The sequence below is a fragment of the Punica granatum genome, chromosome 3 (genome assembly GCF_007655135.1).
Source record: "Punica granatum isolate Tunisia-2019 chromosome 3, ASM765513v2, whole genome shotgun sequence".
In the NCBI taxonomy this organism is placed as follows: domain Eukaryota; kingdom Viridiplantae; phylum Streptophyta; class Magnoliopsida; order Myrtales; family Lythraceae; genus Punica; species Punica granatum.
Window position 1 is genome coordinate 34,128,915 of NC_045129.1, and position 14,661 is coordinate 34,143,575.

General features: G+C 35.3%; 2 protein-coding genes across 2 annotated transcripts; both read left to right on the forward strand.

Moving 5' to 3' along the window:
* Window positions 1-4,259: 4,259 nt before the first annotated feature.
* LOC116198772 (protein YLS3-like) lies at window positions 4,260-6,170 on the forward strand. The gene is made up of 3 exons (XM_031529002.1): window positions 4,260-4,671; window positions 5,228-5,332; window positions 5,812-6,170. Exons 1-3 carry the CDS (start codon window positions 4,326-4,328, stop codon window positions 5,949-5,951), a joined length of 591 nt encoding a protein of 196 aa, XP_031384862.1. The 5' UTR covers window positions 4,260-4,325; the 3' UTR covers window positions 5,952-6,170.
* Window positions 6,171-12,574: 6,404 nt separating this feature from the next.
* Window positions 12,575-14,474, forward strand: LOC116201594. The gene is made up of 2 exons (XM_031532879.1): window positions 12,575-13,177; window positions 14,152-14,474. The coding sequence occupies exons 1-2, from the start codon at window positions 12,590-12,592 to the stop codon at window positions 14,194-14,196; spliced, it is 633 nt and encodes a 210-aa protein (XP_031388739.1). The 5' UTR covers window positions 12,575-12,589; the 3' UTR covers window positions 14,197-14,474.
* The last annotated feature ends 187 nt before the right edge of the window (window positions 14,475-14,661 follow it).

Genomic DNA, 14,661 nt, shown 5'->3' on the forward strand with positions numbered 1-14,661 from the left:
TAATATTACCGCTCGACGAGCACTGCCATGAAAATATATTAGTCCGAACCGGGCACGAATACGTAATGTTTTTAGTCCGATAAAAGAAACATATGGTGGCCAAGACTAGCCTTGGCTGACGGGTCAGGTTAGTAGTGATTGAACCAAGTTTTGCCATAAAGATATAGCCCTAGGATGCAAGAGCCAGGGACTGACTGGTGGTTCATGGCTAGCTCGACGACTGTAGCAAAGGGTATAGAATAGGATAAAGGAGCTACATATGCTGTCGACCAGCTGGAATGCAATGGAATATCCTGACCTCCTGCAGGACCCGAAGACTTGAGATCCGTGAGCCAAAAGGTCGTTGTATCCATATGCAGCATGATTTTGCCTTAATGGTATGAACATGTGTCTGATCAGGCTGCCTAGACCGATTGAAATGTTAAAATGAGACCGATCATCACATGGTTAGATACCACTTATTGGCCCATCTAACTGTTGGATCTCGGGACCAAATTCGAGCAGAATCGTACTTTATATAGTTTTCTCCTCCTGTCAAATTGGAATCAAGCGGTAGGTGGAAGTTGAATATTGTTCTATAGAATTCAATGGCATGATATCATCAATTTCGTCTGACAAGTTGTTAAACAATATTAATCCAAATTCATTAATAATTTTGTTTCTATTAGACCATGTGGTCTTACGTAACTTTTTTTGATGTTCAGCCTTGTACTTTGTCTGAACCACACAAATCTTATCATTCATATAGAGCTGATCATTTCAGATCCATCGATCGCCTTGCAAGGATTTTTTGTTATTCTAGGCATGGATGGACATGTCCAGAATAGTATTTGGCTCAATCATTAGATGTCGTACAGCTCGGAGAAGAGGTCAGATTGGACATGTACATTACCACACATTCTTTCCCGAAAAACAAGAAATTTTTATATTTTTATTTAATTTAAGGATCTAAATTCGAAATCTTGTTTAAATTAAATAAGTGTCAAACTATTTGAACAAATTCATGTTGATATTTTTATTTTTCTTTTTGTTTATCCTTTACTAGGTTGATGGATTTTCGAAGCTTGAAATAAGAGAAGGTTAGGGTTTGTTGCCGAATTTTTTTGTATTTATAATTTATTTTTCTCTAGGTCCAAACTCCCATGCCAGCTTGGTTAATTTATCAATCGATTGATTAATTATTAATTACATAAGTAGTCACGGATCAAATCCATAGTGTCACGGACTGGCGAAGGACACAAAGAAGACATAAAACATTCCCATTCATCACGGGCTGCCCAAGACAAATCCGATAAAATTAAATCCCATTCCTTTTTCCATATTTTGGAAAAGCAAGCTTCCCTTTTCAAAGTCAAATCTGATATTCTTTGCTTTCGCTAATTTATTCCGGCCCTACTTCGGGAAAGTATTTTATGAAGCAGTAATACTATGCCATCGATGTCACTCATTGAGTCGGAGATAATATGTATGTGCCAACAATACTTTGATACTACTAGTCCATTCCCAAGTTCGCCGACAAGTATAGCTAACTTGTTATATTTCGATCAATAAAGAAAACATTATGCAACCTCCCTCTATTTTTGTTGCACATCAGCCGGTATATGAAAGTTCAATAAATCCAACCGATACTGATTTCGAGTATAATCGATCCACCAAAAAATAAAACTCTTTCAGTCGTAGACTTCATACATTCGTAAAATTAGACCATTAAACTCTATTTAAGAGGAAAAGATGTCGAATTACATCTACCAACCAACATTGGTCATTATTCCCTTAGTTTTAAGTCATAAGCTAGGTAACAGAGCGCTGGCCTGTTTTGGCGTTTTCTCCATAAGCAGTACTTTTCTCAACAAGAAATTGTCATAATTTCTTCTTTTTTTTGAATGACTCTTGACCTTCTCGATTAATATTTCAATTTCATGAACTCCTAGCAAAGCACAGACCGAGTAAACTAGACCAAAGGCCTAGTGGATATTCGAACTTGGAATCGACAAGATATTTACGCTCAAACTTACTGCCAAGCCAATCATTCAGATTAATTGAAGCTCATGAACCTACGCATGTAACAAGTATACTAATACTTAGCCAGAAAAAAAGGTATACTCATATCTTTTTCGTTTTTAATTTTTTCAGGATGCTTTCTTTGTCGAGTCTCGTCAATGAAATTAAATATATTTCCTTATTTAGATTTCAGTTTCCTTAAACTACATTTATAAATTTCCTTTCTAATTAAAAAAGAAAAAATTATCACGTCTGTCTGTTTTCTAATAAAGTGCCATACCGCTAATGAACTTTTTCAGGGTAAAAGGGCAAAAAAAGGTTACCCTTAAAAAAGGTCCTTTAGTTAAGTCCACTTTATACTCGACAAGGCACATGCAAGGCATCGCATGACCAGAACAAATATACTTTATATATATATATATATATAAATTTCAAACTTGATATTCGAAAATCTAATTAAATCCTGACTAATTCAGTCAAGTTGAATCGGTCCACTAAGAGATAAAACTCTTTCAACATGAATTTTTTACATTCACAATGACTCAAATCCGAAATCTTATTTAAATAAAACAAGCATTAAATCGCTTGAATCAATATACGTTAGTTATTCTTATATTTTTATTTGGTGATGATGCTGATGAATTAGGACGGTTATGCCTCAATTATTTACCATATTTAATGAACTTCAGATGTCGTGTGTTAGGAAAATTTTAACATTTGAGTTCAATTATTTAGTATTTCAATTCAAGTATGTAATACTTTTACGATTTGCAATAGATTATATAAAATACTAAATATTTAAAATGAAAATTCTAAATACTTTACCGTGGCAATGTATCGTATTAGACAGACCCGTCAGTTATGTTTACCCCCAGAGATAATTAATTAAGGATGTACTTTGCACTTTGTACCCTACTGTTAGCTTGAACCGACCAACTCTTTTTTTTTTTTAAATGAATGACCAACTTGTTGGTTTTTTTTCTGAATAAAATGATGGGCAGCATGATGACAATATTATTGCTCCTCGCTACGCAATATTCGAACTCTCGTATTCAACCGTAAACATATGAGACGAACTGAACAACAAGTGCAAACATTGGCATTGTCAACGTAGCATTACTAGGAACGTAGTATAGTTTACAGAAGACAGAAATGACCCTAGACCCAAGCCAAATAGCCTACCCTAGCATATGTCCCTAGCGGGATTCAAACTCGAGACCTATGGATCTCCAAACATATGGAAGTGAGCTTGAAACACTAAGGTGGCATTTGAAATTTAGGTTTGATTCTAACTTGATTTTGATTGTGATTTTACGGAGTATTTGGTCAAACTTGCGGGCCCACATTCATTTGAGAATATTGTAATTATGGAGTTATATTAAAATGGAGTGGTATAAATATTTATGAGTGGGACCTATTATTTTGACTTTGATGAGTGTAATTTGTTTTGTTATGGGTAGAGTTAAAATCAAAATCACGATTCTAAAATCAAACTCAAATTTCAAACGGGGCCTAAATCATCACCCTTGATGGTATGACCAACTTAATGGGGGACAATATAGTCGTATATTCTCACATTCACGATGGCCCTTCAATGAGTTACGCATCCACGTGCACATATACATGAACATGGAAAACGGTTGAATCAGATCCTGCCAACAGTTCAACAATTTCATCATAAGAATTAGGTGGCGTTTGATAAATTAAGTGCTTAAAAAAATTAGTTAATAAAAGAAATGTATAAGAAGATGAGAGGATTGATAAGGATGACGATGTGTGTTTTGAAAGTTAATGACACTAATAAATGAAAAATGACTTATTCTATTAAGTCAATTTTTTTAAATTTAACTCATTAAGTAGTTTTTGATTCAATGATTATGTAGTTTAAGCATTCACCTGAGCACGGAAAATGAGCCAGACTCGAGATCAATTATTGAAGGAGAATGTTTAAGGGCACATGACAATGTATGCTGAAATAGATCACGCGTTACACATAATGGCGGATATTGGAAATTATAATCCCACATAAAAAAATAAAAAAATAATTATGGGTTTATATGAGGCAGGAGTACTATTATTTATCGGCTTGAAACATCCCGTATAAATCCAATGAAAATTTAATGATATAATCCGATAAAGAAACCCCGAATTATCTTAGAATAGTTCACAGTGATTTTTAAGCTTGAGCCCCACTTGTACCCGAAGAACTTCACGAGCCCATTCCCTTATAAAGAGGACTAACAGAGCTTCAAGCCTTTGAACACTCTCTCTCTCTCTCTCTCTCTCTCTCTCTCTCTCTCTCTGGCAGCAAAATCAGCAGTGGAATGGCCTCAAGAAGAGGAGCTGTTCCTAGCCGATTGGTCCTAGTGTCGGTAATTGCGGTGGTGGTTATCGGGTCAGCGAGGGCGGACTTGGACCAGGACAGGGCAGAGTGCGCAGACCAGCTGGTGGGCCTGGCTGGATGCTTGCCTTACGTGGGCGGGGACGCGAAGGCCCCGACCATAGACTGCTGCAGCGGGCTGAAGCAGGTCCTGCACAAGAGTAAGAAGTGCATCTGCGTCCTCATCAAGGACAGGGACGACCCGAAGCTCGGCCTCAAGATCAATGCCACCCTCGCCCTCGGCCTCCCCAACGCCTGCCATGCTCCAGCCAACATCACCCAGTGCATCGGTAAGAGTTGATTAACCTCACATATTCTGTGACCGTACGTTTGGCCGGCCGTGCACATAATTGATCTTAACAGTCGTAATTGATGTATGTTACAGTTATATTATTTACTTATATTATTTAGATAAGTAATAACTTAGTATATCGACCGTGAACTCATAAGCAAATATTAGCTAATTGCTTACCACCACTGGAAATTTACAATTATTATCCGAAAAATAATTAAAACTTTAGTTATTTTATCTAATGAATACACCATTTTTGGAGCAATTCGGGTTGTAATTGGCTGCCAAATCCTTTTCTAATTATCTTTTTATATAAATCGCATGTTAATTAGCACTTTTCTTTTGCCTTTTTGACCAAACAAAATTATGACTTTTCTTTCGATAATAACATCATTTCTTTTCTGCACGCCTAAGGAAAACGAACAAAAGTGTCCCGCTCATCAAAACATCGTGTACTTTTAAAAGTCATCGAAGAATTTAGAAAATATATCGATTCTAAGAAGCATAGTCTGATCACACAATCGAATTTCATGTGTATTTTGCCACGGATACAGATCTTCTGCACTTGGATCCGAAAGGGACGGAAGCTAAGATATTCAAAGAGACCAACAGCAGCACAACTCCAGGTCCGACCGCCAGTACTCCAGCAGTTGCCAACGGTACGTAACATCATGTTCGGTACAAATGAGGGTTAAATAGATCGGAATGCAATCGTCGCACAAGAAAATATTCCTTTTAAGGATGATTCCATTTGATTTCCCTTCCACATTATTTCTTGTGTGATCAGTCACGTTTCGGTAATACATAAGGTATGCTCACTAATTTGGGAAAATTGCAATTATGGTTTACTTTTCTCGGTAATACATAAGGTATGCTCACTAACCTATTATAAGAACAATTCGCTAAAAAAAGAAAACATATTACAAGAACAGTGAATAAAGTAAAATAGATGGACACATATTTTCTATTTATGAGAATCAAACTCTAGGACCTCTGTTCCAGACCGGCGTCTTATACCACTACAATAATAAGACTCATTTTTCACAATTTTGCTTTATTAATTTATGATTATTGTTTTTTCTTTCGGTTTTGTCCAATTGATTTTGACTTGTACGAGGTGGTTTTAATTAATTTTCAGTGAATTCCACAAGCAATGGGACGTCAGATCCTGCAAATGGGAGCAATGGAAGGAAGGTGAACATCGGATTGGTATCAGGGATTACTTGTGGAGCTGTAATAATATGGCTGTTCACATCAAATCTAATGTTTTATGTATGATTGTTGGGATTGATTAATTTAATGGGCCCAAATTTTCTTGGTCTTTGTCTTTTTTCTCTTTTCTTTTCAAATCTTCTCCTTTTTACTGTTCTGGTGATGGTAGTTGACATATGATATATGAAGATGCATGTTGAAAATAAAGCAAACATGCATGCCCATTTGTCCATTTGTACTATTCAATATCACGCATTTGGTGGTTTGATTGTGATTTTTCACTAAGATTTGGATTTAATGAGCACGAAAGGTCGATGCAAGGACATATCATCTTCACTTAGTATTTTAATTTTTCTTTTCAGATTAGTAATTGAGATATACGAGCCTAAATATGAAAGTAGGGATAAAAAAAAAATTCAAAAAAAAATGAGGGAATCAAATACATAGGAAATAGACAGAGTGATTGATTAGTAGGGAAAATGTGTGAAGTGTAATAAGATGTTTTATGAGTTTTTTTTTAATTCTATTTCTGTGTGCATCTGGTATTTGAAAGTCTAGATAACCTCGACTAATCAAGTTCGAGTCGGGTCTGCTCATTAAGAAGTAAAGCTTTTCCGTCGTGAATTATTTTTCCAATCACAAGATTCGAAATCGAAATCTTAATTAAAAGAAACGAGGGTCGAACTATTTGAACAATCACGTTGATATTGTAGGAGTTTTTAGATCTGGACAATCTAAAAAATAGAAATTTGGATTTATGGTTTTCTATATGGTTTTATTTTATATTCCTTTACCATTCCCCATAAGAAATCAACTAATTCTTTCCATTGCACTCAGATTAACGACAATACATTATCGTCCCGAATCACTTATATCATGAGTGAAATCTTCTTTTTTGATTATCTGTGAATCCTCTTATTTCAAAATGAGATGAGGTTGAGTTCACGATTAATGTTATTTATAGCCTAACTAAACAGCACCACCCACCAACCAGAATTTGATAGTAATTAAAAATGAGCAATCCGTGTCTTGTTCACAGCAGATTCAATAATTATGCCACATATGCACCAAATTAAATGTGCAGACAAAACTTCAAATGTGCAAGACGGATATATTCGTCTCAAAGACTAAGACGAAATTTTCCATGCCATTGTTCCGTCTCTACTCTGAGATTGGACGGAAAATTCCTTCCTCTCATTTTGAAATGCGGTTTTTGAGATGGAAATTTACATCTCTATATCGTGTTGATATAAAAATTTCCATCTCAATCTCCATCTCTGTATCCTTGATTTCCTGTAATGATCACCTAGATGGTCAATGGATTAAAAGGAGCAAAAGATTAAGTACTTACATTTCACATGATTATTAAGTGCTAACTTAATCATAAAAAACAATTAAAATTTGATTTGCATCAATTTTGCATATAGCGTCACTTTTTTTTAATTCCATTAAGAAAATTTCTCAAATTTTTCAATCAACCAATTACTTTTTTATTTTATAACTTATTGCAATAGTTGTTGTAATATTATTTTTTTTGTTCGTTTGAGTCATATATCTTAAAATCTTATAATGATTTACTATATATAATAATATTAAAAGACTAATTAATATAGTGATATTGTTCTAATAATGTTATAAATGAATAATATAATATCACCTAATATAAAAATGATAAAATATTGTTTTGTTTCTTGTCTTGAAATAAGTTTATTGAGTTAGATTATTTTTTTCATTTCTTACCATTTATAATGATCTAATAATTTATAATGTGATTATATTGCAAATCTAAATATAGTGCATATAATACGTCTACTTTTAGAATATTTAATTTTGCATCTACTAATTTACGTTTACTATACAATTAAACAATATGACATTAACCAATGTAAGTGTACTAGTGAAAATTGTAACCGAAAAAGTGTATTAGTGAAAATCGGCTTTTGCTATTCTCGCCGCAAAGCGCGAGCCGTAGCTAGTTCTATGTTGCTTCTGTTGTAGGATTTCACCAATTTTTTTGTATCCAATTCAGAAAGTAATATGAGAAAACAAATATACTGCTTTCCTCCGAACTTCTTAATCTCGTCCAGTTTGCGACTTATTCGAGCAGGTCATTTATGTAGTGTCTAGCCCATTTGCAGGACATTTATGAGCAAATTCCAATGTCATCGGACATGCCTTTTGTTGGTGAAAGGGAATGCCTTCCGTACCCTTGCGAGCAATTTTAAATATTTAATGGAGAAAATTTTTCAACAGAGAAATTTATATATAGCATTATTTATCACTTATTACGCATTACTAATATTTATTAACTAAGAAGTGACTACAGGCCCCAATAAGAGATAGGGTAAATTCTAAAAAAAAAATACAAAATTTTCACTTTTTTTCTAATTTTAACACGAACTTTTAACTTTGTCTAATAAAATCACAAACTTAGCAAATAGTTTCACATTTAACACGCCATGGGCCCACTCGACATTTTTAACAAAAAAAAGTTTATATGAACCATTAACAGTGTCAATATAAATAACGGCAGGCCAAAAGTAATTAAAAATTAGAAAAAGTTCTCTTATTTAGGACTGAAAGTCCCAAATCCAAGCATATTCGTGCCCTAAACATAACAGAGCACTGCTGCTAGAAAAGCCGGGTGAGCTCATAGCGTTATCCAAGTCGACAAATATGGACAGCCGTTATCCACGTCGACATCGTTAATAGTTCACATAAACTTTTTCCACTAGAAATGTCAGGTGAGTCCACAACGTGCTAAAAGTAAAACATTTTGCTAAGTTTGTGATTTTATTGAACAAAGTTAAAAGTTGGTGTTAAAATTAGAAAAAAAAAATGAAAAGTTTGTATTTTTTTGTTGAAATTTACCTTAAGAAATATTGTGGCGAGTAAAAGAATTCCTTCTAAGAAGGGATCTTGATGTAGTGGCACAAGACGCCACCCAAAATTATGAGATCATGGGTTCGATGAGACTTATGTGTCATTTTATTTAGTTTCATTTTATTTCATTATACTAAGCATATTTATCTCCTTATTATCTGAAAAAAAAAAAATTTAAATCCGTACCCTCATTCAGAGGCGCCACTTTCTTCCTTCTTTTGTTTGACTTTTACCTTATTTACATATATATTTACATTGCTTAAATGAGTCAGCAATATGCAGCTGTCCTTCTGGCTCCTGATGTTTTCCTCTCCACCTTTGAAACCTTCGCTCACGGGTCCGATTTCTGGTAGTCCACCTATATATATATATATATATAACAATTCTGAATTATCTATAATCTTTCTTTATTCCCTTATTCTTGACTTTTTTTCTTTACAAATAAAGCATCACTCTCATGTAAACCAACTTTGGTATTAGGCCCTATTCCCAATTTCATGTAATATGAGCTTTTCTCATTTTTATCTTTACTTAAACGCATTTGCAATTGTGATATTGATTTCTTTCAAAAAATTAGAGCCTTTTTTGCTTAAATCCACCTATATAAGATATCTAAAGCATGTATCCTGAATTAATTATAATTAAATATGCATAAATAGATATTATTGCATAACATATGAGATACAATTGTTGCATAATTGTAGTTATAATGTAAAATTTTCTACAAGAGAACGAACAAATACATCTAATTGAACTGAGATGATACTAAATGGTAAAAATATAATATAACTAAATTTTGATAGATAAATAAGTGTTTAATTTTATGTGGTGTCAACTATTTATTTAAGAAATAAAAATGAACAATTATTAAGAAATAGGAATTGTTATTATTATGCAATACATGAAAATGGATCCAAGTGAACAATATTGTGCCACTTGTCCCAGTTTTTCTATTTTCAAATAAATTCACAAATATTTCATTATCTTTAATTTGTATCCTCTTCAAAACTTCCATAAAGTTTTCCAACCACCATCTTTCGTAATAATTTCATTAGTTTTAATAAATTCTCTATTTAAGTATTAAAAAACAACCTCTTTTTATTTGTGACGTTAAATATCATATTTTTTCAATGATATGAAATACACGTCAACCTATTGATTGATCTAATCATTGCTTTGGCATTGAGTTTGTCATATTGTCATGAGATACCTTATTGAATTTTTTACTCTTGCACCATAAGTATAGTTCATCAAAAAATTAGCAACGTCAGTCATGACCTATTAGATTGTGACCATGATTTTCTGTTGAGAAATATTAAAATTTAAAATAAGATTACTAAGAAGAAATGTTAACTTTTATATCATATGAAAAATTAATTATTATGATCCATTAGAAATTTGGCACAACATAATTGCGACCAAGAGTTCGTAAAGGTTATACATAAGAGATTTTATCATTAATTTCAGCTGTATTTTGTATTGATCTTTATATATACGAATATGATAAATCAAATTGTTGAAGAATATAAACTTTCAGCCTGTAGCATCGCCCGGGTTCCACCTTAGTTTATTATTATGATTATTGTCATTTATTTATTTATTTTGCTGAATAGATTAATTGGATCTCTGCTGGGTTGGGATAATAATCCAAACCGACCTTTCTGAAATGTGCATGCTTTGGGCTATCATCTCGAGAAACGGGAGTGGGACTGCCTCTAAATACTGGAATTTGTGTCCTTCCATTACTTATATTAAAACTATGGCAAAAAAAAATTAAATTTAGGTTCTTAGTGTATAAATTTTTAACTAATCCTAAACATTTAGTCCGTTAAATATTTTCAATTCAAAAACCGTTATTGCCGCTAAATCGGTTCACCGCTAATATTTTTATTTTTAAAATTTTTTTCAAAAAAATCTGAAAAAAGAGAATCACAGAGAAAGGTTGGGAGGAGAATCCCCCTGGTGGGGACTCCCACCCAACTGTATCTATCTAATTATGGGGTACATGGCCGGTGGGCCCCCTTCCCCTTCCCAACCCCCCTACGCCCCTCGGCCTCTCCCCCAGCCCACCATGTGAACGAAGGTTGCAGCTGGCTCTTCTTCTTTTTTTTTTAAGGCTTAAATCAATTGCATTGCAAAATCGTATAGTAAATAAAAAGTTTTTGTATTTTTACTAAAAAGTTTATTGAAGTGATTTGGCAAAGAAAAAATACATCTTACAACATGATTTTTTTGACATCTTCAACGAGATAGCCCATTTTGATTTTTTACAACAGATAGCACAAACCTTTTGAACTTTCACACCACATGGCGCACCATTAACTTTCCATAAAAATATTGAACGAAAAGCTAACATGCCACCTCGACCCTGTACATGTATAATATTGGTGGGACAAAAAGAATCAAATAAAATAAAATAAATGAAAATTGAAAAAAAAAAATAAAAAAAAAATGTTAGTGCTCAAAGAAGGGGATGGGGGCGACGGCCACCATCCCAAGCGGAGGTCGCCAATGAGTTAGACCCCATGGGCATCCTAGATCAATGGATGGGTGGTCGGGCAGGAGGCCCCCCACACCCTGGCTTCGCCTCGACTCAATAGATTCCAATCAGATTTGAGAGATCCCATCCGACTGGCATCTCCCAAATTAGGGGTGGATGGCTAGCAGGTCCCTCTTCCCCTCCCCATCCTCCCGCGCGAACAAAGGTTGCCGGTTGGCTTAGTTTTTATTTTATTCAATTCTTTAGGTCCCATTAGAATTTCACGTACATATGGTTGGGTTGCCACGTCGACTTCCTATCCGATTTTTTTCAAGAAAGTTGACAATGTACTATGTGGTATAAAAGTTCAAAATTTTGTGTGTTATACGGTGAGAGTGAATCAAATTGGCTAACTCATGGAAAAAAGTCAAAAAAATCATACTGTATAGCGTAATTTTCCTGAATTCACAATTGTTTGTGATGTTGGTTGGGGATTAATTCTTTTGGAAAGCATGTGTTGGAAGAAAAGAGCTTTCAGATTTGAAGGGGAAAAAAAATATATATATATATATATATATATATATATATCATGCTTGGATTTTGAGTATGACTAACTTATGCCAGAAACTTTTTAAATGAAAATATTAATATTAAAAAATCAATTTGGCACAATATCTCTAGTGCTTACATAAGCGCGGACGTGTTTGTCTAGTTAGTGTTAATAGGAGAAACCATTTATTAGCCTTTTTTTTACTTTTGATAATTGACCATTTATTATCCACCTTGCAGCAACGGATGAACAAACCAAGTAACCAACCCTCAAAGTTTAATGGCTTGTTTGATTTCAAAGTGGAATTTTAAAATTTTATTTTAATTTAATTTTATCAATAATAAAATAAAATAATTTATGCAAAGTCAAAGAGTGGACGACATTTATACCACTCTTTTTCCACAACAAAATAAAATAATTCATACAAAATCAAAGGGTGACCCTATTTATATCACTCTTTTTCAAAATTAAAATCTAATTTTAAAATTTTATTTTGAAATCAAACGCAGCATAAAAAGGAAAGCGCAATGAATTTATTTTCCCCATTATTATTTAAAAAAAATACAAATATTAGCATTTTTTTAATGTCAATGATAGTATTCAAAAATTTAATTGGATTATGACTAATCCAATCGAGTCGGATCGAGTAAAACTCTTATGGTATGAATTTTTTACGATCACAAGAATTCGAATCCGAGATTTTTGTTAAGCGAAACAAGTATCGAACTCTTGAATCAATTCAAGTTCATCAAATATCAGCAATTTAATTATTCATTTTTCTACTTTTTATTAATGGATAATTTTCTGGCTAATTTATCCAGAAGAGCTATTTTTCTGGGACAGCTCGACGCTGCGACGCCTCCGAAATCGCCCACCGTCTCCTCGGCGTCGGACCCCCCGAAGATGGATTCTCCCTTCCCCTTCTCCTCTCTCCTCCATGCCCTCACCCTCTCCCTCACCCTAGCGATCGCCTCCGCCACCACCGTCCACGACATCCTCCCCAAGTACGGCCTCCCGAGTGGTCTCCTCCCCGACAACGTCAAGTCCTACTCCCTCTCCTCTGACGGCCGCTTCGTCGTCGACTTGGACGGCCCCTGCTACATCCAGTTCGATTATCTTGTCTACTACGACAAGAAGATCTCTGGGAAGCTCAGCTACGGCTCGATTACCGACCTGAAGGGGATTCAGGTCCAGAGATTCCTGCTCTGGCTCAGCGTCGACGAGATCAGGGTCGATCTGCCCCCCGCCGACTGCATCTACTTCCAGGTCGGTCTGATCAACAAGAAGCTCGACGTCGATCAGTTCGAGACCGTCCGGTCTTGCCGGGACAAGAAGAAGCTCTCCGGCAACTGCGGTGGTTCTTGGACTAGGGTTTTTGAGGTGATCTCGATGCCATTCTTTGCTCAAAGCTCGATTCTTTTACCAAAATCAGCTCCCGATTTCGCTCCGCGTAGCTCAAGTTGATAGCTTTTGTAAATTAACGAACTTTTGGGCACGTTTCTGCTTATTTTTGCAATTGCTATTAGTGGATGCTTCTTTTTAGTGACCTTATTGCTTGTCAGATGTATGGATAATTGAACAAGCTAGGATGCACGCGACAGCTAATCTTTCGGGTTTCTTACGATGTTTCGTGTTTGTGGAGATCCGTGTTCGTAGTTCCGTATTCTACAGTAAGAGTTCGATGTACTTAGTATTTTTTGGCGAAGGATGCCATGGAGGGTAGGACTTGGGGATTGCCCTAAACCTACCCGAGTGATTTGGATTATAGAGCAAGTTACGTACTCATAGTTGTGGTAACCCCAAATCAGTCGGGTTCCTCAAGATATTTCGTGGGTGCAGAATCCCATGTTTGTAATTTCCTTGCGGTCGGAAATGAGAGTTGGGTCTGTTAGTCCTATCACTTAGTCGTCTGGCACGGAGATTGTTGAGACATGACATGACAATACGGTTACCAGAAGAAGAACTAAAATAGATGGACAATATGAGAAAGCAGAGTCTGGTGGTTAGGATCTGTAGGTCTGCGAGGAAGCTAGGAGCTTCCCAATTCAGAAGCATGAACTGAGTGAATGAGTTCGTTCGTGTTTTCAGTTCACCACCATTGGAACCAAATGTGTAGTTTCAGATACATCCGGCTGGGTGCCGGCATTTTGGATTCCAGCTTCCTCATTTCCTCAGAGCTGAGGATTATGCTGTGAGAGAATAAGATAAACTTTGCAACTTCCAGTAGTATTGCTAAAACTAACTTATGGTTATTTTTCTATACTTTCCCCGAGCTTCCTGGGCTAACCTTATGAGAGAATCATCAATCTCTATCTTTCACATGGAGATTAGTGACATGTCTTTTTTCATTGCAGCTTGCAGGTCCAGCTCAAGAAGTTCCAATGTTAATCACAGAGTAGCGGCCTCAATTGGTCCCGCAATGGGTGCAAGGAGATGCTGCTTAATTTAATTAGCCATCCCCCGCCTTATCGGACTCTGCTCTCAAGAAGAGAGTAGAATGTAGCTAGGACATATGCAAAACTAGAACGGGAACTGCCTATATATGAACAATCTATTTCGCGAACTGTATAGATTATGGAAGTGTGTACCTTTACAAACAGTGTCGAGTGTATCATCTATCTTTAATTTCGCGTATCTTGCTGCCATATTTATCATTAAGCGTGGTGGTCATTTTGCATTTTGGAATGCCAGAGAGTGATTAGGAAATCAGACAATTCTATTGAGGTTTCAGGGATGGATGGCTAATTTGACCCTTTGTTTGAAGGCCTTTGTCGACTTGACTCTGATTCAGATCAGAAGTTCGGTGCAGCTCCACACCACAAAAATGAACTGTGTTTAATCTCGTCATGTCCATTCCGTCACGA